Genomic DNA, 25,974 nt, shown 5'->3' on the forward strand with positions numbered 1-25,974 from the left:
CCAAGATTGTGCAACATGGGTATACATGTGAATATTCCGCGAAAGAAAAGGCATTTAGGCTACTCTTTTGTATAGGTTAAAACCGAAGACAGGACACTTGTTAACCAATGCCTGTTGCTACGAAACAAATATGCGATAGTTGAAGGAGCAATTGAACAATAGGTTATTCTAAAAACAAGCAGTAGAAAGCGCAACACATCAGGCAATTTTGAAAACTGTTTTAAACTAATGCTGTACACTTGTTTACACATGTGGTTTTGTATCATGCGTCAACTACAATCCAAATGAAATATTGTTTTGAGGTAGGCCTAATATGCCGCTTGAAAACGTTGACAATTTTGCCGGCCAAAAGCGGAGATGCCACATGTAAAAACCAAAGTAGTTTAAATGACAGGCGTAAAGTGCTGAGGCCCAAAATATACAATTGACTAACAATCGATGCTAATAAACTAATTAAGTTCACCGAAGTACGAGGGGCGTCGTGGCCAAGTGAAGACCAACAGTTTGAGCGGCACTTCATAGCCTATGAATGGGCAAAGTTCAGAGATTTCTCAAATCAAGGCAGTTTTCTTCAATACGATGAAAGTGTTTGCACATCTTTAAAATGCGAGGCTCTCAATCAAAGAAAGTCTCCACCATGTATTCCTTATTTATTGAAAAAAATAATGACACCAATTGAAGGTATTATCGTTTCAGTTTTCAATGAACATTCTTAAAACGAAGGAACGTCCGCTAACTAGCACCAGTAGGCCAAAACAACAACCACCACCTCCAGAAGCCGACTTCTAATGGTCCGACGTGAGTTGCGCTTGTGGCGAATGCGCTCCGTGCACACCGTAAACGCGCAAGACAGAACGGTAAAAAGGCAGGTGTACAATTATTTCTTTCGTTTCGCACGCCACTATAAAGCCAGGTCGGCGTTGAGCAGCGAGAGCGACGTCTCTTCGCTCTTGCGCCGCTCGTTGTAGTCGTCTCGGTTGTCAAAACGTCGCTGAACGATCACGCTGCTGCACGAGGTGTGCGCCTTCTCGTTGATAAGCACCACGGACGACGGCGACTGGCCGGCGCTCACGTTCGCCTCCGACAACGTTCGTTTCGTGGTCGAGTTCACCTTAAAGCTGTCCATGTTGGACGAGCGCGCCGCCTCCGGCTGCTGGTTGCTGCGCACGTCGCGCTTGGCCTTGTCATCGAGCAGCGTCTGTTGTTTGCGCCACTGGTTGTTTTGCGCGCCCTTCGGAGACGAGCGCTGCTGCTGGTGAAAGGCCATGCCGACGGATTTCGGCGCTTTGCCGTCCGCGGCGGCGCCGTTCTGCTCGTCGCGCCGCGTCGATTCCTCGCACAACTGCTTGTACTCGAGCATGCTGATCCTGGGCATCGACACCTGCATATGCAAACGCTTGCTAAGCCTGGGTATACATCTAAACTAAAGCATAACTTATTGAGTGTCAAGCCATTTAAGACTGTAGCGTGGCAGAAACACTGAACAATTTTGCCTTTTCAAAAAAGAAACAAATAATTTAAGGGTCAGCCTATAAGCAACACCTCTGGTCCAAGTAATGCTCAAGCGCACAGCGTAACGAATTTCAATGCACTGATTTACCAATTTTTTTTAACTCATGCGTTTGTCACTTTCGCGACAGGCTGCAATGGGACAATTCAAATAACTCCACAATGTAACTTAATTATTTACATTTATACATTTATACTTTGACCTGATGAAGCACGGTTGTGCGAAAGCTTGTCGAGAATCTAATACAATTTGTCTTTATACAGTGCCATCTGATTCCTTTAATTATTTACATATAACTTAATGTTCATCACAAAATATCTACTAACTTCGTAAATCGAATGGAACTCGGAGTGGTCGACCCTAAAGTGGCCCCTAGCGTGAAAAAGCACGGGCATGAAGCGATGTCCCCACAATATCTCATTGCTCAGGTAGGATGTTCGCGCTTGGCAGATCATTCCTGGTAAAACAAGGAAAGCAACAGTTAAAACGTTTTCTACACGTAAAGCCATTTGCAGTCACATGCGAAGCCATTTGAAATAGAAATAGCAAAATACACTATCTATATTTATACAGAACAGCCGTTTTAAGTTCAAATCTAGCTAAATATAAGCACGAAGAAGTTCAGAAGCAAACTAAATAAATTTTACTTGCATTAAACACTGGTTGTAAACCGCAATTCATTTTTATTTATCTTAGTAGGTTAATACCTTGCTAAATATGGAATGTTCTGTTAAGAATTGCGATTCTACAAGTTTTTTTTAATTTGTAATGCCTTTACCATTCTGCTTTCGTTTACTATTTTTTATTCTTTGTTTAATTTTGTTTTTGATCTGTACTTTATTTTACAAATTTTTGTCACCGTCGAATGCTTTGATGTTAAATCCAGACAAATTATTTAGGAAAACATAGCCTATAAAACAAAAAAGTAATATTCATTGCGATCATTGTTTTTAAATATTTTGTTTTGATTTTCTTAAGACATTTAGGGGTAAAAGTAAAAGAGCAAACATACAACAGGACAACATAATTTAGCCAAAAATGCACTATTGGCGAATCAGCGAAACCCAACGTTTAATCTAATAATCTAATTTAATACAACTATGAATCACAAAAGAAAAAGCAAATTCAAAATGAAGTTTGGTCGTCGATTAATTGGATGCTCAGCGGGGAATATGATTACGCGTAGATGATCGCAAAGTAAAAGCCCCTTACGATACTCGAGTTATGAATTAGTAATGCGTTTGGTCAGCGCAAGTTCCAAGGTTTTAAAAGGATGCCTTAAAGTCAAAAAAAGTTTTTGTTTTCCGAAATGCTATTAATTAATCAGATGAAAAACAAAGTACTTTCCGCCTGGTAATGAAGTTTGGGCACGTTTTGCCTAATGGAAAATAAACGATTTAGCTCTTAATTGATTTCTGTATTTTACTGTTGGTTTTAAGTCAACAAAATGTTTGGCAGCCACACTCTTTGTATCGTATTGTATAACTTTTTTATATCTTCAAATTATCGTTTATAAAAACACTAAATTAAGGTAACAATTAGTTTAAGGTAGATTGCGTAAACTGGTCTTAAAACAACCATTTAAAATGTTGTCAGAAGCCAGTGGCACACAAGGGTTTGTATGTATATTTGGCAAAAATACATTTACTTTTGACTGATAGCTAAATATTATATATATTTTAATTGTTTTTTAAGCCAAAGTAGCTTGTTTTTTTTTTCATTTCAAAAATTGAAAGAAATTAAAGGCCTAAATTTGTTACGCCATAAACAGGTTTCGGTTGTTATTACTGAATAAAGTATTTCCAATTCGGATTCCATACAATGTTATGCAACAAATAGAAGAGTGCGGACCAAGGCATTTAGAGTATAATGTAACATTTTGATTTGATAAATGCATGTTTGAGCACGTTTAATGTCCTTTTGACATCTTTACCAAGAAAATGTTGTTTTTGCGATTTGCCTTTTTAGACGAAAGTGATATAGATTTAGATGTGCAACCCAAACGTGACGTATTTAGATGTCTGCACAAAATAGGAGAAAACAGCACACAACTTTCAAGATATTGGTTTTAAGGCGTCACATTGTTAAGTATTTCTGTAATGTTTGCATTTCATAACTCTTTCATTGTTCCAAATTCCATAACACAATCATTGTTCCAATTTGCTTAGGGAAAAGGTAAGTCAACCACTGCCTCTTCACTAATATGATTGTACGAGTTGATGCATGTAATTGTTATTCAATCATCGATTTTCTTAAGGCCACTAACCGCTAATAATCATTTTATGGTTTGTCATTTGGGATATGTAGTAAATTTTAATTCTTTCAGGTTTGGCGAAAATCAACTAAATCTATTGACTACACTTAAAATAAAACATTCATTTCGGCAGCCGGCAAAGCTGACAAATAAATTAGTTTGGCTATTTATTTGTTTACCCATTTAAGGAAACCTGGTAAACGTCGAGCCTACAATCGCACTTTAAATATTGGACACTTTGAACATTAAAATACCAGCGAGAGTTTAAGGCCTTCTGCCAAATTATCTAGGTAATATAGGTATTAGGCGGCTTTTCGCAAATTTAATATGTCCTTTGATTTATACTTCTTTAACTTGAGAGCATTTACAAGTTGTAAAAGCAACACCCCTGTAACTTAATTAACAGGAAAGTATTTCCACTATGGACACAATTGCACCCTATTGCTAGACGCATTTCAATTACTTCAGAGTTAAATGTAACTGTTTATTGAGTTGTTTATTGATTTTACTGAAGCCCCGGTTTGTTATCGAGTGTCCTTAACCACCAATCCATACGACTGGGTGATCGGGGCGACATCCAGCTGCAAGATTTTGACCGACAAACATTTAATTTCACTTAGTTTTCTAAGCTAAAAAACTTCTTTGCATTAAACATGTGTTGTTTGTGAATGAGATAGATTTTGCGGCGAAAACTATAACTGGATGTGAGAGACGAATTTACTAAAACGATTTGTGTTTTGTTTAGTAACTTCAGTTCTCATATGCCGTATTTTACATTGATAAAACCCGTAGGCCTACGTGTGTAATCTGAAAAATATTAATGCCTGTTTTTGTTTGGGCAGTCACGTTAACAGTTTGAAGTGCTTGGGCTCCCTCGAAATATCTTTTCCACCAACTATTTTTTTACTAATTTAACTATAAAAATGCTTACTTTTCGCACAATCATTTCTTGTATGTTTCAGTTTAATTCCACAATCAGGAGCAATGTGCGGATCTTTTTGTGTGCTCTATGCGCCTAAAAGCAATGCAAAGCAAGCGAGGCGATTTTTTCACGTTTTTCGGAAGACTTTACTTTTAATTATACGTTCTACACGTTACGTTTTAAAAAAATGATTGCTTCTGATGTAATATTTATTTAATATCTGTGTGAACAGCCCAAATACGAAAAAGGCGTGATAGAAAAAGGATTAAGAACGATTGCCGCGTACAGATTGTAATCCGGTCGCTTTGCGGCAATCGCTTTCAAAGGATTCCGATTGGATTCGCATGCGGTAAATCGAATTCCTATATCAATCTGGATTATTCTTTCTCCGTTTCTTACATATCTAATTGAAGCAAATTGGTTCCGGTTAGAGCTATAAATGGCTTTCTGCTGTCGGAAGTATTGTGTTGATGGTTTTCCGTGCGTGTATCAAAACGCTTAGAAGTTTGCAATGCCTTAATGTTAATTTCGTAGCTTCGAATTGAATTTGCCAGGATATATGTTAATTATCGCAGCCCTTTCGAACCAAATAATAAAAACATCCTATTTTTATTTAAAAAATACGATCATTTGCTGGGAGATCCCCAAACCTGTGACACTCGGCCAGTGACCCTTCTTAAATGGCGCCCTCAAGGTCGTTTGCTTTGCCAACAATACGTGGGATGAGCGGCGCCCGAATATTCGAGGCCATCGATTTTGGAATAGTTTTCTTGTGGATTTAAAGTTTACGGGCTAATCGATCAATCGGATTTAATTCCGATCGCGGACGAGCTCTTAAATTGTTTCATTTTGATAGCGAGAGAAAAGCGATCCTGGTGAGTGTTTAAGCGCATGCTTGCATGTGGTTACCGTTTTTTACTGTAATCAACTTTAAATTAATAATATTCATGCAACGCCAACCTTGGCGAAAATTGGTCACGAGAGTTTAGGATTTAACCTTGATATGATTCCCTCCCTCCCTCCAAATTTTCGAAAATGATTAACACTGTTGTGATTTGATTACAAAAGCCAACTTTTGCTTAAGTTTTTTTCATATTCGATCAATGTGATATTATAACTTATTTAAGGAAGGTGCGTAGGCCGGGTTTTCCATTCGCTTTTTAGATTATTTCATGGACTTCATTATACGTGTTTGCGTATCCTTTCAAGCGCAATTTATACTAATATGATGTAATTTTATGCTTTAATAGACGTGGATTCCTGACTATACGTTGGTCGTGCCACTCGTCTTAAGAGTAATCAATGTATATTTTTCACCATAATTATCTACATATTTTTTACGAGTGTTATTGTGTTATTGCTTTCAACGTATAGCCTGGCCGAAATACTGGGTCGACAGCTTGTCTGTTGCTGTTGCCACGTAAATAAACTGTCAATTTTATTTTTAGAAAGCGTATTATTGATACCATTGCCCCAACACAGTGACTCATCAGTTTCTAAAGAGAATGTTTATCGCTCCCATAGAAAATAAGCCATATGCATAACAGTCGATTAAGCGACTTGGATCACGTAGGCCTACCGCCTATACGTGCCTCTTCCCATTTATTACTGTCACTGATTTCATCACAAACACAGCCAAATATGCTTAGCTGACTCACGACACTGAACTCTTACCCCAAATTGTTTTGACTAAACAAACGTGGCCTAGCGGCTTATGTGAAGTCATGCTTGGGAGGTTTAAAACTCATTTCTCACATGTAAAACCCAAACGACTTGAAAATGTCCAATGTGTTTCAAAGAGTAATGCATGCTGGCGTACGAAGGCAAGCTACGATGTAGTATTGTTGTCAATTAAAAACGTAGAGCTTACTTACAACTTACAGGCCAAACTTATGAACCAATGGCATTTTCCATTTTTGCGTTAAATTAGTTACAATTTGTTCCCAGATACACGATTCCGAGAGCCAAGATTGGCGAACTCACCAAGTCAATATAAGATATCATTATATATAAAGTTTAACTTATTTTTGGATGGAACAGTGTTGGTCTATTTTCTGATGTATTACTTTATTAAATTTTAGGCGGAAAAATGTTTTTAGCTTTAGGTTTATGTATGGCCAAATATAACTTAAAATCGCGTATAGGTAGATTAAAAAATTAACCATGTTTCGACAATGAGTTTATTTAGACCAAATTTATATTTCAATAACTAGAAAATAGAAAAACTTTTAACGCTTTTTAACTTAAAATTTTAAAATACTGCATTAAAATAAACCGTGATTTCTGAGTCTTAGAGTACAACGCGCGGTTAATTAACCGCCCGCGTTGCGTGCCGAAAGGTTAGGTTTGTTAGCGAAAGCCTTTGGTGGGCTAATTAATACAGGCACCGGTCATCAAGCTTTCCGACTGGATACACGACTAACGTCGGAAACCCGGGTAGCAGCAGTTAAAACCAGGGTAACAGCAGTTAAAAGGTTGTTCGCGATGCGTCTTAGATTCGACTTTTTGCTGCGCTACACGGCGAGACGGGGAGCATTGCAAATAAATTCAAAACGCAGCCAATTAAATGTCGCATGGTCATTGGAGCGAGACCCCGACCGCAGTCTACCAGCGTGATGAGATATAAAATCGATTAAAAGCTTTTCTGCCTTTGACGCAAATCGATTTTCCAAAGGGGCCCCAACGCGCCGCTGATAGGCCATGTCCTCACGCTACGCTGCCTGTATTAGTCCGAAGCCTGGCGAGGCGCCGAAATTTGAACCTGTCAGGACACTGGAATCGCGCAATTAAATAATCTTGTCAGAGCGACAATAGCTTTATTAATAGCGGACAAAAAACGCCTTTGAAGGTTGTTTTAGTGTCTTTGTATAGTCCCACATGTAGTTTTACCAAGAGCTATGATAAATTAAACTTCTTTTTTGGTCTAAAAATTGTGAAAAATGAATATTAATAATATTTCAAATAATAGCTTCAGCGTATTTTAATGGTGGCTTCAGGAATCTTACAGTTCTGCGCTGTAATAGAAATAGCATGTGTATAGCCCAATACATGGTTTTAGTGCCGCTGCTATATAGTAAAACACGCACACACGTATAATCACCCAAACACGCACACAAATATACAAAAAAAAATGATAATTCACCACGCAACAAATTTAAAACCATATCCTTGTTGTGATTTTACAGAGTAACGTTCCCCTATACGTGGGTCAAATTTACCTCCATGCATACACAACCACTTTTCTAACCTGTGCTCTCGATCATCCCCTCCAGGATGACGATAATCTCGAACTTTTCCTTCCTCAGATCGTCGGAGGACATCGCGTAAAGAGGACTCTTCTCATCGATCTCGTGGCAGATGATCAGCGGCGTGACGAGGAAGAGGTTATCGGCGCCTGGCAACGGAGAAAACAGAGGATGTCACTGCCATGGCAACAACGCGCGGTCGGCATACGAGCGCAAATGGTAGGAAATATGGGGCTCTTTCGTTTTGATATGTAGAAGATAACGCAAACAGTCAAAATAAAAAGGTTCCGTCTACAAATTACAAATTATGCTCGTTAGAATCCAACCGCAACGCACATAATTATTTGGATTAGGTTTAGCGTTAGCGTTTGGGTTTGGTTATAGGTAAAGTATTATGATTAAATTATAAATATAATAATACTTGACCCAGCCATACCTAAACGCTAAAGCAAATTCAAATATTGTGCGTGAAGCATAATTTGTAAACGGTCCCTTATTGTCTATTTTTTTTTGCCTTTTTATTACGTACCAAATTGAAAGAGCCCTGGAAATATTAACATCATCAACGCGAAATTTTTTTAGCATTTTCAAATATAGACCGAAACGTCGTGTTTGTTATAGCGACAACTATAAATAGTGTCGCATCATCAGGACGGAAAAGGCATCACACAGTCTGTTATTTTTTTTATAGAAAGTAAACACAAGGCGTCGTTGGCATGTTTTAAAAACTGATTAATTTTCCCCTAAAAACACCATATCGGTCATTCACAAAACAACAAAAATGGTCGTAAAACCGCAGGGCTAGATTTTCTTGGTAAAAACACATAAGACATTCTGGCTAAATTTAAAAGCTGATTGCGTTTTATGTACGAGTTTTTTTCAAATGTATTTATTGCGGTATAATTCTTATTTAAGCATGTTTAAAGCAAAAGTATAGTAAATCTAAATTGTTCATTTGTTTAATAAAAAATGCAATAGAAGGCAATGGTTTACCAATTATCTGTCCTGATGATTGACAAATGTTTAAAAAAAGAAAACTTTAAAGTTTGCTACAGTATAGAACTACAAAGCATGGCAAAGTCTTATGCTAGTGGCCAATGCCAGAGGTTAAACCTGTGTTCGCAATCATAGAGAAATCATTCTGCGCTAATAACGCTGAAAGCGTTGTGAATCAAATCGTTGCGATGCGTTCTACAAAATATGTAAAACCTTTATTTCAATGCAAATATGTTTTACACTAAAATGGTGCCTGCTACTTTTACACTAAAATAGTTCCTGGGGTTGTAAATGATTTTTACGAACACGTAACAGTACCTGTGTCGAATCCCACATTGATGTCGTCTTGGTGCAGACCAATGAACTCGCCTTCCTTCGTCTCACGCGACTTGACGTATTTGGCGCGAATCCGACATTGGACGATCAATGAGTTGCGCAAATTTCCGACTCTGGGTGAGCAAAAGATAACCTTCGTTTACGGCAGTCGGCAGGTTTGCGGTTTTTACGTTTACGCCAGAGGCTTAAAGACCTTCCACGATAGATGCATGGTTTAGGTTTTACTCTGTATCATTATATTTTTTTGATTTAAAGTGGAACTGGTTTCAACTGATGATATTATACTATGGCTATATGCCTAACAAAAATATGACTTTATATATTTGTGTCTTTAAGTCGCTTTGAAATCACGACCTCCGGTCAAGCCGGGAACGTCGCTCTGCCAACTGAGCTATACAGGCTCAGAGAGGAGCGAGTCGAGAAACAACCAATCAACCATACAAGCAACTTCATATTGAAAGAGATCCACAGTACTATATGTAGAGCGACGGTCGCGACTTGTCAGTTGTTAACACACATATGTGTGTGCATGTTTCATTGTAATGAATCGTGTATAATCCTTTTTGTGGAAAGAAAAAACATTACACAGAAAAAAAACGTTGAATATACCGTACTATAAATTACGCTACAATATTTATATGATGATCCCGGTAAGGATAATACACGTTACGAAACTAAACCGATGTGATATTTTCAAGTATAACTTGAATCTGTCCTATGCTAACCCCAGGCGTCTAAAAAGAAAACTTACCGAAACATAAGGCAATACTTGCGGTCCCTCGGCGAGATGACACAGTGCTCGCTAAACACCAGGGTCTCGGCCCGATTCTTCGGCTGAGAGATCTTGATGAAGATAGAGCCGAGCATAAAAGCATCCAGAATGCTCGCGAGCAGCGACTGAACGAAATCACAATCATTGCTTTAACCTGGACTGCGTTGTGGATTCACACTGATGAGTTGGGACATGACATATTCGACTTATTTGGCTGAAGTCGGACGTGGGCTATATAAAACTTCCAAAGGCCTTAATCCGACGTGCGTCTTGCACTAGTTGGAAACCGATAAGGCCGTTCGGAACAGATAAGGAATAAGTGGTTAGAGTTTGATAGCGTATGATGAAATATATTTCAGCACCGTGTTGCAGGTGAGTGAGTTAGACCAGTGCTCTTCAACCGGTGTGCACGGTGTACCCTAGGGTGCGCCAAAATATGTATGGGGTGCACCAGTACGAAAAGGCATAAGAGGGTGCATCACAAACATTAAATAAACTATTAATGTTACATCGTATTTGTGAGTAATTACCGATTTCTATGAGACTATGGTCTTTTTGCCTGATTGTCATGGTGCAAGTTGTATTACTGTTTGTTTTTTTTGTGAAAAGTTTGAATACTGTTTTATGAAATACAATGGCAGTCTACCCGCAAGCAACCAGCATGCAGCCATACCGAACTCTCACCGACAGTGTGTAAAACTTCGGCAGCTGCGCTCGTTTTAATTGACATGATAATAATGATTTGCGTAATGATTTTTCATATCGCTTTTTACCTCTTTACCAGTTTACCTTTAAGTAAACAGAGTGCATGAGTTCGTCACAACAACTTTTAGGGTTCACCAAACCAATAACGGTTGAAGAGCACTGAGTTAGACAACCGAATAAGATTAATGTATATCCAGTCCACCCTATCTTGCTACATGGATGTGCAAAATACCAGGATTAATGAAGTGGGAGCTGAATTAGGGACTCTGTTTTTTTTAGGCCGGAGTCAGAATCGGGAGTCAGACTCTGGAGTTTATTTTCTTGCAAAGTGTCGAACTCAGAAGTCGGAATCGAGTTGTTTTAAATGGACTCCGCAGCCCTAGTTTTAACAACGAGCCCATATTGCATAGTGGGATTCACACAATTTTAAAGTTTACCTTTTTACATTTATTTCTGTCTACCTTTGTCTACATTTATATTACACGATATTTTACTGTAAGTTAAGTGGTGACGCCATGTCGCTCTCACGTGGGTAAACAGGGTTTTAAAAATAAGTGGTGTCGTAAATTTAAGTTGTTTTAAGTGGTTACCTTAATTATGGAAACACTTGGTAATATGTTTTTTTTACCACAGGCCTTTGTTATTCAGCCTATCTTAAAATGACTCGTATACTTAACAGACGATACCAAAATCCATTTTTGAAGAGATTTTTTACACCACGACATATATATGTTAAATTTATTTTCTGTCTTTCCTAATTGCAAATTCACCTTAATCTGTCAATTATATAAATGGGATAAACCAGCCTAACTGGGTGCATTTAGGTGGAGAATAATCAACTATTTTGGCAGTGTTATTTTATTATTTTACACTGTAATCATTTTCCCTGAGAACATTTATTTTCGACAGTTAAATAGCCGAGAAACCATTATGTGTAAGCTTTCCAATTCTATATACTAAAACATTTACAATCAAGCCATACCGCATTACTGTACTGCTTTCACCATTTTTGGTGCATTAGTTGCCCCGAAATTATCCGTAACAGGCGAGTTTTCATTTGTGTAAAAAAAACTAAATTAATCACGTGTCAGTTGCCTTTTATGTTTCCGTTCGTCAAAAGTATGCCCTGACACTATCGACCATTGAGCTATTTTGCAAGGCTGTCGCGGCGCCATTGTGCTATTTTTGACTCGGAGCATCGTGAAGCAAAACAAAACATGTCACGGTGGCACAGTGTTTTTGTATTGATTTCGTCAAAAAGGTACATTAACATTACTTTTCGTTTCGTCGAAATGCATGAAACATTACAGGGTATGCGACTATATATTGTCGTCAAGTTGTCAGAATTATCAAGCGCGAAAACCCAAAGTTCATATCCCAAATGGTTGAAAGGAGGCACTACCTCAACGAAGCGGGAAAAAACGAGGGGGGGGGGATTTGCGTTATCGCGACACCAAGCCATCCGTGGTGACAGTTTAACGTCAAACAAAAGCCTACGCATTTGGCACGATTTCGACCTGTTTCGAAAACGTTTGGAAATTTTCCGCTCTGTCATCGGCTTTATAAAAGCTCCATGTCAGCGCAAGGCCGTCAGGAAAATAAACTAGTTCACGCTGCTACTTTAAAAGCAGCCTGCTACATTAACCAGGAGTCAGGGATAAGATTCAAGGAATTCAGTGACGCACTTTAGGCGCGAAACATCCTTTGGCAAACAATTTTAAGGGACAAAAATATCACCGAACCTGTCTTCAAAGCTAAAACCAATTTTACAGCCAACGTGCCCCTTTTTAAGTTTTTACAGTAAAACACTGTGTGCACGAATTTTAGAATTTTTTCAAACCCAACATCAATAAATAAAGTCTAGAATTTTTTCAAACCCAACATCAATAAATAAAAATTTACAAGGAGTTCGTTTCCTTGGCCCTGGTTTGAGATTTTATTAGTTTGAAGGGAGAAATGGGTGCATCACATGCATCGTTTTTACACCTAATGAAAAAGAATATAGTCTCTCGCACATTTACAATGTCACGGTGTTTTAATATAGGTTGGCTTAAATAAATCTCATTTCCATTAATTCCATAATGACCGACACATTATTATAGTTATGCTAACGTCGAGCAAAAAGCATAACATGCCATTTCTGTGTGAAATATACATTGATCAAAATGGTAAACGTTTGGGCCATTAGGACTCGCAGAACAGAAATTGGATATCTGAATAATAACAGTAATACATATTAAAATCCCTGCTTGACATAGCCTAATGTGCTTTTCCAAGCAGTGGAATTCAACAAATAGTGAAACGAAATTTTGCTTAATCACGTAATGTGCGCAATTTAGAATGCTCAAAAGCGTTAACAGTTGGCGAATAGAACAAATAATAACGAAATTTCAACAAGTAACTTTGTTTAAAAAAATAGATTGCCCTTAGCGTTGGATTTACTTAAAGCATTAGTAGTGTGTTTTTTATATTTAAGCTTAAACTATTTTGAGGCCCGTAGTAAGCATTAAAACCAAATTTGATAAATGTTTTGACTTCATTCCTTAATTTTGTCTTCGTAGGCGTTCGGTGGCTTTGTATAGTATTGTTACAAGTTATTTTAATGTTAGCACGATGAACGCTTACTTCCTTATCTTTAGTTTGTGCGCTGCAGTATTTAAAGTAACTCCTTGTACTGTATATTTGTTTATAGAATGTGAAATGTATTTAGATTCTAGAATGTTCAGAAAAGTGCCAGAATTTCTGTGGAGGTAAAAGATGAAAAAACATGAGATTGCTCAATAAAGTTCGGACACAAAAACAAGGCGGTTTTGCCTTCACGTGGCTACTGTTCCATGGCCCTCTTGTTTTAAACATCTCGCCTTAACGCCTTGCTTTTACCTTCCATGGCGGTCATGGAAACGTGTAAGAAGACAGCAAGAGTAAGTAAGAAAGGGTCAAAATTGTAAATTGAATTAGCGAAATGCGCAAACCTTGTATCGTGTCAGCCTTAATCGTAACGTCGACCCTAATAATCCAATAATATCTATGCGGAAATAAATCATCCGGGAAGGATATATGTTTTTATTTATTCATTTTGAGGAGTTTTTTAGCTTAAAAAGCTTTAAAGTCCTCCTAAATATGATTTTTTTTAGATCAGAAAACTTTGGTTTATCTGATATTCGACAAAGATAGTTAAATTCAATTATTCACTATATAATAGAGATTAGATTTTTTGAGCATTAAGATCGTTGCACGACTCAAAATTACCAAATATGTTTAGTGTTGCTTTCTATGCTTTTTTAAGTTTAACATTGTCAAAACATTTTGCATGCAGATTTAATTGATTTAATCTTGGTGGCACAATTCATCAAAACAGTATAGTTCTTAAACTGTAACCAACCGCTTTAATTTCATAATTTATGAGTTGAATCTGATTTAAAATACTGTTTCGCGACGGATAAAAAAAGTCCTAACAAGTTTGAACGGTAAATTAATTATGCACTTACAACAACGTTCGACAAAAAACCTATTAATCTACAGAATCAGGAGAATCCCTTCCGTCACGGTTTACCAAATCGCTGTGAACGAAAAGAACGGCACCGCAGTGCTTAGAATTTTTCAGGAGATTTGTAAAGGGTGGGTTGTCCAGCTCATATATACATTAAAGCGCTTGCCTGTTGAAACCAACTGGTCGTTTTGTTAGCGTTACAAAGCCTATACCTGGATCACGAACAGGATGATCGCCTCCGGGCACTTATCGGTGATGGCTCTTTGTCCATAGCCCAGCGACGTTTCGGTCTCGACAAAGAAGAGGAAGGCCGTCGTGTAGGAATAGACGTTGTCCACGCAAAAGACCCGCTCCTCGGCCGATGTCGTTGCGTTGACGCTGGTTAGGTTCAGCGCCTGCAAACGCTTCTGCTCGTAGTGGTAAGCCACGTCGCCCCTGGATTGAAAGAAAGTTAAGGTTGCCGCTATATTGTCAGGGATTCTGGTTACACGCGCTCAGAAAGCGCTATATAATATAGAGCACTGACTCGGACAACTATAGCTAATTCTAGTTTTCAAATTCATTGAATTAGAGCAAAATGTGACTAATTCTAATTAGTTCTAATATAATTCGAATTTTTCAAAACAAAAAAAACATTTTGTCCAACGGTTCTTTTAGCCATTCAGTCAAAACAAAGAATTTGAATTAATTATTTTTGTTTGGACGACTTGTGGGTGATTTTCACAGTCTGAAAAGCAAAGACTATGCTAAAACGTGTAAAAACAAACCAGGGCATTTCTACAATTTTCAGTCGTATGACAATAAATTGCGATTTAAATTAAGTTGCTTGTGAATAATTAAATGTAATACTAGTTCAAATTCTAGTTTACATTTTAATTTTCAAAAATTTAGTAGTTCTAATCTAGTTTAACAAAAAAAATAATCTAATTTTAATCTAATTTCGAAAAACTGAAATGGGCTAATTTTAAATCTAATCTAATTTTAAATAGCAAAAATAAATCTAGTTAGCTAAGTCTGATAGAGCAGGGGTGGCCAACCAGCCTGAGACCAAAGCACACGTTTTCTCACTTGATAAAGAGACACACCATATACACACGGGAAAACCTATTTATCACCCCCTTTCTTCCTGACTCATTCAAATGCCTTTGGCTAAAGGCGTAACCATTTTGTGGTCCGAAGTGCCCTGCTCTTAATGGTCAAAAAATAAGTTTAGTTGCAGCACACCCAGATAGCGTCGTTCGAGGATATCATACTTATCAAAAGCAAAAACATAAAAATTAGAAGTGTCTGCGCAGTTGTAACGTGCATATCTTACTATCGCGAAATTTTAGCGTGTTAGGCGTAAATTAATATATTTTAAGGCGGTTGTAATTTGCTACCGGAAAAACGTCAGTCCCAGCTAATTACCGAGTTCGGATATAATTTAAGTTGTATTTTAATCTATATCCTTTAAATTCCCCTTTAAATGTCGTTGAAAATATAACTTATTCATGATGATTTATGAGGCCCAGTGTGACTGTCAGTGTAGGACAAATCATAAATCAATACAGTTTCTTTTAGCTGAAAATTGGCATATCCAGATATATAGTCCATTTAAAAATGCATACGTTTAACTATATAGGGCGCAGAGGTAACAGGTTTCTCGTTTTAGGTTGTGTAATTTTTTAAACATTTGTTTATAAATAAAAACATAAATTAGCCTTCGTTGTGTTATCGACCCACTGTTTAACGTTTTTCAAAAGTGACACCTTTGACTTGTAAGGCTTTTATTTGATAAAAATCTCAGCACCCAACATAGCCGCCCTCGTCGTGCAAATTCACTTACCGAGTTACCAGCTGCAGCGTTTTCAATCGAAACGGTAATCACAACCTATAGCACCGCATTGGTCGAAATTGAATCATGTTGAAAATCATGTAACACAGCAACTAAACCCCCTGTGATTCGAATACGATTGCAATCCAAATATAGTCACGTGATTTGGTGTAACCGTGCCGATTAATCGATTTGAAAGCCCCTCAGGGTCTGACCCGAAACTCGTTTCGGCTTGTCTTTATAATTATTTTTCTTGCCGCCTTCGCCAAATCCTACCTCACCACTTTAATAGCTTAGTCGAAGCCCATTTGCCTGTGAACAACGCCCCGACCAAAAAACTGAAATACCGTTTCTTCTCATGTATATATATATATGCTACAATATTATCTATTGGTTAATATAATTCATGAAACCTACCAATTCTGATGTAATTACACATGATTCAGAGTAATTGTAAATCTCCAACAGGTGAAGAAAGGAAAACTTAACATAACCTTCAACATTATGTAATTTTCATGCGAAAATTGGCTAAAAACGTTGTATCTAGTTGTCGCAAAATAGTGCCTAAGTAAGTCAAATTTTGAACTATAACGTTAATTACACCGGTCTTTCTAACATTGGATGAAAACAAGCGGAATCGTGATGTCATAAATGCAATTACGACGGTTTCCTTCTTCTATATTACGCACTTTCAATTTAAATCGATTTTCGTTGCCTACAACTTTTCCTTCTTGTTGAATATTACTCGGTAGCCAACTGATAACCGATGCCAACTGGTAGCATCGACACCTGTCCTATGCTAGCATGGTATCTTTACTGACACCACACCAGCAAGTTGATCAATGAATTTTACTGTTGGTTTGCAATCGAACGAAGCGTTTCTAACTTAAATATAATTTTTCTAGAAATAAATAAATTAACTATTGATAGTATTCTCCTTACGCTAAGGTAAATTTTAGCCTACAGTAACCGAAAAACAAGACCTTTGTAAGATATTTTATAAATTTTGCAACTTTACCATATAGTGTCCAATGTTGTACCAAAGTTCTATCATGTTGTTCCAAGGCCCGCTAGATAATACAAAAACTCATGTCAAGATGCAAATCATATAACAGGCTTTACTAGGATTAATCAAATAGCGCATGGTCTGACACAGTGCTTTTCAACCTTTCTGCTGAAGTGGAACCCTATCGAAACATTTCACTGGCTCGAGAAATCCCAGTGCAATAATTCCACTGGTTCAAGGAACCCCAGTGTAGTAAACACACCTCAGCTAGCTAAACAATTTAGAAATTGCGGAACCCCTGGACTGTATTAGCAGAACCCTAAGGCTCCGCGGAACCCTGGTTAAAAACCTCTGGTCTAACATCTAACATATTAAAAACGAAGTACATAAAACAGGCTTGGCAAGTAAATTAAAGGAAGACGTTGTGGCATTTCAAAGAAACAAGCACGTTTTTTATACCAAGATATATTGGTGAAATTTCATGAAGCCCGTGCTTTTTATGGAAAGCTCATAGAAATAAAATTCCCCTGGCCGCAAATCGTTTAATGAATAATAAATGAGAAGACCGTGAGAATACGTAATCTTATATTCCAGGATCTGGTCCTCCGCGGTTTTAACCGACTGCTTGTTTACGTATCTTTCCCTTCTCCCTGTGGTGCAAGTAGCCACCGCTATTAACTCTAAATAAAGATCGAATTATAAAACAACATGAATTATACATTTTTCGAGCGCGCTTCAGTTTTACCAAGAACAAATCTTGTGCAACTTCGAGCCTGTAAACCGGTAGTTCCGAAACTTTTTTTGGCGCGCGGCACTCTAAAAAAATCTTAAATATTTCGCGGCACACTTTTAACAGAACTACAGTAAAATAATTTTACAATCGCCCTAACACATGACAAACTATAATAAATCTCCTAAAATTACTAGTTTGTATTGAATAGTGCGTATTTAAGTTTAATAAGTTGGCGTGTATACCAATTTTTAGTACAAATACTCCATTTTTTGAAATTACAAAAAGTTTTATCGGCGCACTTGACAATCCCTCGCGAGGTACACTAGTGTGCAACCGCTCACAGTTTGGGAATCACTGCAGTAAACTTTGAAAGCTTTGGTCATGCCCGCAACCCCCCCAAATCTAATCATCCAAGTTTTCGTTTATATAATATTCAAGCAGTGACGTGCTGGCCGGTAAACTTTTAAATAAACCGAATAATGTTTATCGCAATCGCAATCGCAAAAAGAGTGTTTTAAGCAATGTTTTGAAACTTTACCCGGTCAAATAGATGCCAAATACCACGGCATATCCAACATTAGTTCGATGGTTAAACTTAAATGTAATAATGAATGTAAGTGTCAAAAAAGTGTTTATGGAAATCCGAACATTACATTAGACCAGTGCTCTTTAACCGATGTGCACAAAATATACATGGGGTGCACAGCACGAAAAGTTATACCAGGGTGCATCACAAACTTGCACCTATAATAATTTTAACCATTATTATTTTACTTCTCAAGTTTGTTTGAATGCTGTTTTTTCTCAAGGTTGTTTGAATGCTGTTCTATGGCATGCAATAGTACTCCCTAGTAGCCTGCAGCGATATTCGAACTCTCACCGACAGTGTGTAAAACTTCGCCAGCTCCGCTCGGTTTAATTGACATGATGATATTGATATGCATTATGATTTTTTATATCTCTCTTTACTTCAGTTTATCTTTTAATTAAAAAGGGGTGCATGAGTTCGTCAAAACAACTTTATGGGTCCAAACCCAAAAAGGTTGAAGAGCACTGGGTTAGACTATCACAATTTTGGAATCAAAAAACACAATGGAGATGAGGGTTTACGGTAGCGATACTCCTAATAGTGAATTTCAACGAAGCGATTCAGACATAAAGCGGATTTTGTGTCTCAACAGTCAAATTATACAAAATCAAGTCCGGCAACGTAGGCCACGGTTTATTACTTAGTGTCAAACAATTAGCCTTGATATATGAAATATATGGATGTTTACGATTACTGCCGTATATATACGGCAAATTGATTTGAAAACGCAAGAAATTAACCCAACTGTAGGCCTGATTACCATTTGAAGGCTTCTCGATAACCTCGATACATTTTCCTTTTTTTTTACATAAACGAAATTTGAATTTATGTTCTATCCAATTATTTTTTTCCAATAATGAGACAAACTTCAAACGAACGTCTTGTGTGTCAAATGTAAAATTGTTCTTCCAGGAAATATTTCTCTTAAAAAACGACGGTTCGTTTTTTATTAAATGTACCGACGTTACATAACCTATACAGGAAATCTTTATTCACGGCAATGTTATTGAAACTGGGCGATTTACTCATTTTTGTGTGATTTTCGGGGGGTATTACGAAGTGTTTTTAGGTTAATAGCCGCATGCAAATAAATATGACATGATTAAAAGCGTTTTCTAAATTTAGTGCCAATAATTAAAGTAAAATATTGCGTAAAAATCAGGCTTTACTTAGTTTACCACTGAACTGCTAGAAAGAAATGCTATCGATTAGATTTCTTTTAGCGGCGCCTGCTCTGGCAGAACGCCGATATCAATATTTCAAAAATGTTTTCCCTGACTAACCAACTATATTTTGTCGGGGTTTGGAAATTTGTTTTTAGGCCCATACCCGAAGTTTATTGATATTCTCCGAAAAATAGGCGTAGGAAGAAAACCGAATGCCAGCATGATGGCCGAGGAAATTGTCCACATAAATAAATTTTACTGATGAATTAGACTCCTAATTGAAAAAAATATTGTGAAAATACACCCTGAATTCGAAAATGTGTTTGTGACCCGACAGTTCACCTATCTTCCTGATATCATAAGTAAGTAATCAATAACAACGAGGTTGCGGCCCAACTACGTTGAAGCGACGAAACAGCGGCGATTTAGGCGTGCTAGAGCACAACTAGCCTTTTGGATGTTGCGGCCTCGGCCTGAGCCCTGATAAGTCAACGAAATAATGGGAAGATTTATGTTTTATAATCGATAGCTTATTAAACAAAGGCGGGCGATGACGTGTCGACCAGGGGTGGGTTCAGGCAGTCGTCAATGTGTATCGGCCGTCTACCCTGAACAGCTGATCGATAGCCTTGCCGACAATGCTTCAACCTTAAGTGGCATCCCTTTTAAAACGCCAGAGGATGACAAACGCCCGTGCCGGCTCACAACTAGTGCTTTACACAAAACGATGACGCTTGCTTTGCATCGCCAGCCAGGCTAAAATTAGTTGAGTTGGAATCGAAAAAACAAATCGCGCGATGTAAAAAACATCTACAAATATTATTCCGAGGCAATCGTGACCGCATTGTGAAAGCAAAAAAGGTGTAGGTCTTATTACACACCCTGGCATATTGGTATTTGACCTTTTCCGAGCAATGCTTGTAAGGAAGCCATTCGTGAGTTACGACTTGTATTTGTTGTGACGGTTTGCAGCTTTATGTATATTCCGAGTTAGCATAAATATTTTGTACAGCAATTTTCAATGAAAAAAGACTACGCCCGACAAATTGCGTCAAGGGTAAAATAAATACGAAAATGCCCCACATTTGTGAACTTTCGGCAACACCCACGGCAACACCCACGGCATCCCACCCATCAGCAAAAAGGGGCGCGGCTGCAAATCAAAAATCAATGAATTATTTTATGTAATTACAGGTTGCCCCCTTATGTCAGGCAACTGCTGCAACAGGGGAATATAATTTTTTTAACTCAACGCAGGTAGGCGGAATCTAGACTGCGCAATATAAAATTTGCTAAATTTAAATTTTATATCGATTGAAGAAATAAACGCAACTCACTACAGTTTGGAAAAGCAATTACTTATTTCAGGTTGGTCCGCCTTCAGCCTTATTTTGACCTCCTTAACCACTCTCCCATCACCAAAATAAACAGTAAACTTGACGACAAGTTACATTACGCCTAATTATTATTGCCACAGTTTCTAGGAATGTTTTTTAGTAAACTATACTTAACATTCATTATTATGTAACTGAGGTATTTACCGTGATCATAAAAACAGTGTATTTCACACGTATTAAAATAGACTGATTGTCTTTGCAGAAAATTACAATCATTGCAGCATAAAAATAAATTACTGATTTGTAATGACCTAAGTCAATGACTTGACTTAAGTTCACTTAAGTCCCTGTTTTCAAATGACTTGACTTGACTTAAGTTGTGTAGGTAAAATGACTTGACTTGACTTAAGTCTTTTAGACAAATGCTTGACTAGGTGGAAATAAGTCATTGAGTCAAATGACTTGGGTTGAAATTAAGTGTTTTTATTTGACATTTTATTATAAAAATAGCTATTTATCTTAAGTTTGTACATAAAACGATTAAAGGTTTTTTTAGTTAAAATATTGCTCATAATTGGACGAGTTTGCCAATTTTAATGGTTTATCGTTTTATTATTATATTAGTGGTTTGACTTGGAGATGACTTGCGCGAGTAATGACTTGACTGGGACTTGACTTGGGCAATTGATAACTTGGCTTGTTATTTTTTGAAAAAACTTGACTTAGACTAAAGTTTTTTCACAAATAACTTGACTTGGACTTAAGTCATTTCAAAAGGAACACTGGAAACTCAAGTTGTGCACTCCTTACTGTGTGATCGACAAAAACAGAATTACTATTTCTATGGAACCAAATAGTAGCTAAGGAAGTGCGCAAGGTAAATCTGTTCTAGTGGGCCCACGACTTGCCACTTTTTGTCGCAACCTACCGTAAGTAAGCCACGAACCACCAGAGCAGTCCAAAGAAGGACCAGGCGGTGAGGTAGGTGGCGATGAAGAAGAGGAGGTTGCTCCTCCAGCGCATGTCCACCAGCGTTGTGAAGATGTCGCGCAGGTAGCGCTTGTGGATTCCCTCGCTGTCCTGAAAAAATCGCAAGGTTGACGGTTAGCTTCAATCGTTTGCCGACGGACTCGGTGAGTTGTCATAGCGAATAAATGACATGCTAACAGGGCTGCGGAGTCGGTTAAAAATAACCCGAGTCTGACTCCCGAGTTCGACTCCCGAGTCCGACTCCGGCTAAAAAAAAACCCGACTACGACTCCGACTTCGCAGCCCAGTAAGGCATTTCAAAACTTGGCTTTTTTGGCGAATAACTTGGCTTTTTTTGGCGAAAACTTTTTTGGCGAATTCCAACTAATGCAAAACGCGAGCACCTATTAAGTTGCACAATACTTGCATACATAAACAGATAATGAAAGAGATATGTTTTCGCTGTTAAGCTGGGTCGCGAAAAAGTTTTATTAAATTAGGAGGCTTCGCAGACTAATTCGTTCAGGAAAAAATGTGTAAATAAACAAAAAGTATAAATGCGATTATTCAACCGGTGGAATTGTCGAAGTCATTGCTAGTCAAATGTCCATATACAAAATTACCTTTTTTCAGGTCTGTTCATTTAAAATAAATATTTTTAAATAATGCGAATGCATCATGCCTCAACAATAACGGCGTTTTATTGTTGTAAAATAGTCAGACCGTTAAAAAATGTCTATTTTTCAAGTTCTTGAAAATATCACCTAATCGTACAGCAAAGTAGGTAGGCCTTATTATTTTTTCACTCAAGTTTACAGTTGTTTGGGTCCACATTTACCACTTTAAAGATCCAGATACGAACCGCGGTCCGCCAGATGAGTAGCCCTGTTGGTTTGCAATAAGTGTTTTGTATGCGCATGGCAACATCAATATCATTTCCTCATTTAGGATTTTTCAGAATTATGAATTTTGATATGGGTATGTTTGTTACTGGACTATGGTGTTGCATTGAGTCTGCGATAAATCAAATTTTGAGTTAACAAATAACAAACAAAGTAATTTGTTTTCCATTGCTAAAGCAATCATCACGTGTTTCCGAAAAATTATGAAATATCGCATTATGTAGTTTTAGTTTTTAAGTGTCAACTATAATATTATCCCTTGTAGGGCTTTTTTGTAGCTTTGATTTATGTATTAAATAATATTTTTATTACGTTTAACCTTCCCAAGGCTAATGCAATGTAATTACGACGTTTTCAATAGTAGGGTGCGCACTCGCCAATTTTGCTCAGGATTTTTTAAGTTTAGGTAACTACACTGTTAAAAACAAATGCGGGTTCGTTGAACGATGGTACTAAGTAATTAAAAAAAAAACTTTAGTCCCAGTCAAATCTTTTTATTAAATAAGTCAAGTCCCAGTCGAAAGCCATCAGTTGACTCCGATTATAAGCATTCAAACGAATAAAAAACGAAAGATTTAGCAAGTAAATTGGTTGGAAAAAATTAAAAATAAAGAGCAAAACTTTTAAAACAAGTATGTAATGAAAGCACCTTATTTCAATTCAACTCATTTTGTACCATAACCCAAATGCTTAAGTGAGGTCAAGTCGTTTAAAAACAGCGACTTAAGTCAAGTCAAGTCATAGACTTTAGTCATTACCACACCGCAGCTGCTCTTAAATGACTCGCATTATGACCAGCGTCAAGGTTTGTAAAGTCAAGCGCGGTTAATTACAGCATACTGAGATGTTCACCACAATGAGCAGTCCGCTCTAGTAGCCGATATTGATTTGGACTACAGACGCGCGAAACCGGTACCAAAACCCAATTCAGCCACATATAACCTTAATGACGTAGCCTATACAAATTCGAGGGTTGTACGTAGTATGACGTACGACAGTGTTTCTTAAACAGGTGAATGGTTCACCCCAGGGTGAATAAATTTTTTGCAGGGGTGAACCAATCAAAAGGGGTGAATAAGGGTAAACCGTCAGAAATGGATGATAGCTCTGCAGTAAATCGACTACTGAACTGTTGTTTTTCGGTGTTTTTTGGCTTATTGTAATATTGAAGTTGGTTTGCACTGAGTGTAGTACAAAAATTGGGTGACCGTGTTTTGTCCTTTTATAGCTTTATATCTCTGGACTCGAGAAATTGTAGATTTGCAATGGCTTGATCTTAACAAAAATCAAAACAACCTAAGTCATTTTGTGCTTTTATATAGACTAGATAGTTTTATCAAATCATAAGACAAGGGTGATTAAAATCTGGAGATAGATGCTACGGGTGAACAAAACTGAAAAAGTTTAAGAAGCACTGAAGTATGACACACTTTACATGTAATTTTGTACAGAATAGTTTCCAGTTGCTTGTGTGTTTTTGGATATTAATGTGCTGTATAAAGCATGCACACAGCCCTTTTATTAAACTACCACACTTTCAGACCAAAGTGTTCTACTATTAACCCAAATTTAGAAAACAAACAAACTTTTCGCCGCCAGCTGTGTTAAGATAGTGAAAAAGACTACCTAATTACTGATAGCCAGTCTTGTTAATGTCTTTATTCAATGACCCACTGTTTTCAAATGACTTGACTTGACTTAAGTATTTTGGACAAATTACCTGGGTTAAAATAAAATGTTGTCATTAGGCAATTATTTTATTAAAGTTGGTTATTTATCTCAATTTGAGCACATTAAAATATTAGCTGACTATTTTTCGCTTTTTCGTTATTTTTTAGCTAAGTTATTGTTCAGAGTTGAACAAACTTACCTATTATAAAAAAAACTTAACGTTTAATTTTTATGACAAGGACTTTAGTGGGAATTGACTGGATCTAATTATGACTTGATTGGAAATTGACGCTGTTTATTCAAAAAGACTTGATTTGAGAAGGTACTTTACAAATGACTTGACTTGGACTTGAGTCTTTTCAAATGACTTGTTTACAACACTGCTGATGGCCAAAATCTCACCTGGCGAATGTTGCATCGTCCGTTCTTCTGCATGAACCTGACCACCCGCCGTTTTTGCTTTTCTTTCTTCGCCGGTCGAACCTGATAATCCCCATTGTTAACGGGGCCGTCGTCCCGCGAAGACACGTTTTCCCCCCTCAGCGCGGCCAACTTGGCCGACATTTGTACCCCTGTCGAAGCTCTTCTTGCCGACAAAACGCTGGGGGTGCCTGGAATGGAAAGTGTGATGGGGTTCGTGTTTTCCGCATCGCCTCTATCCATGTTTCTTTCTTGTTGTTATACAAAGCAAACTCTGATTCCTCGTGGTATTTATCCAAAATAATCCATTGCAGTCTGTCTTCAACCAGATTTCCACCTTGAAAAATTGGGGTCCGCCGTTTTCCGGTTTCTAAACCTTAAACACAGAAGCAGCAAGCGACCGCCTTTTACCTTTCACACGAGTTGTCTGATATATCTGTACTAAAGAAAACGCGTTACACGATATAGCTTTCTATGCAAACAAATCAATAAGCCGTTGAATCCCCAAGCGAGCAGACATAACCTTTGCGGCGAGCCAGTGCATATATCCAGTCAGAATAATAGTGTGGTAAAAATTTACTGTTTGCCTAGTCTAGCGAACGCAGGACAGACGCTAATCGTAAAAGCTGCTTTCGTCAGATAGTAAAACATTGAGATCGCAAAATATAAAGGAAATTAAAACAGAGTGCCTACAAAAGCACTTTGCCTGATGTGTGACTTCCTATTTTTGGGACATTTTCTTTACTGTAGAAAAAAATACACTTATGCGATGTCGTTAACGTATTTAAGGGATAACATATATTAAGGCTGTTAAGCGGAAACTGTATCCACGCAATATTGATACAGAAGTCAAGTACTAAACTACATCATTCAATAATTTATATACAACAAGAAAATGTACAGTTATTGTGAAAACAAATTGCCTAATGTGTTATATGAAACACAGATGCCTTACATCGGACTAAATCTCCTAAGCCTTTATCTGCTCTGGATTTAGGAGTTTTTCCCGAAAGCCATTGTCACTGTGTGTTGGGTTACAAATGGCTTCTGCGAAATTGCTGTGGCCCCATGCCGCATGCGACGACTTAGGGTTGCGGCCGAGCTAATCGTGTTTCGCCGGCAGAAACTCAATTTGCGC

General features: G+C 37.6%; 1 protein-coding gene across 1 annotated transcript; it reads right to left on the reverse strand.

Moving 5' to 3' along the window:
* On the reverse strand, positions 1-25,264 carry LOC146133290 (G protein-activated inward rectifier potassium channel 3-like). Its single transcript, XM_083396688.1, has 8 exons — positions 24,819-25,264; positions 21,803-21,954; positions 14,443-14,665; positions 10,015-10,160; positions 9,246-9,376; positions 7,934-8,080; positions 1,837-1,967; positions 1-1,381 (listed from the first exon to the last, which is right to left on the reverse strand). The coding sequence occupies exons 1-8, from the start codon at positions 25,077-25,079 to the stop codon at positions 902-904; spliced, it is 1,671 nt and encodes a 556-aa protein (XP_083252814.1). The 5' UTR covers positions 25,080-25,264; the 3' UTR covers positions 1-901.
* Positions 25,265-25,974: the final 710 nt, after the last annotated feature.

This window comes from Ascidiella aspersa, chromosome 9 (assembly GCF_963924565.1).
Source record: "Ascidiella aspersa chromosome 9, kaAscAspe10.2, whole genome shotgun sequence".
Classification (NCBI taxonomy): Eukaryota; Metazoa; Chordata; class Ascidiacea; order Phlebobranchia; family Ascidiidae; genus Ascidiella; species Ascidiella aspersa.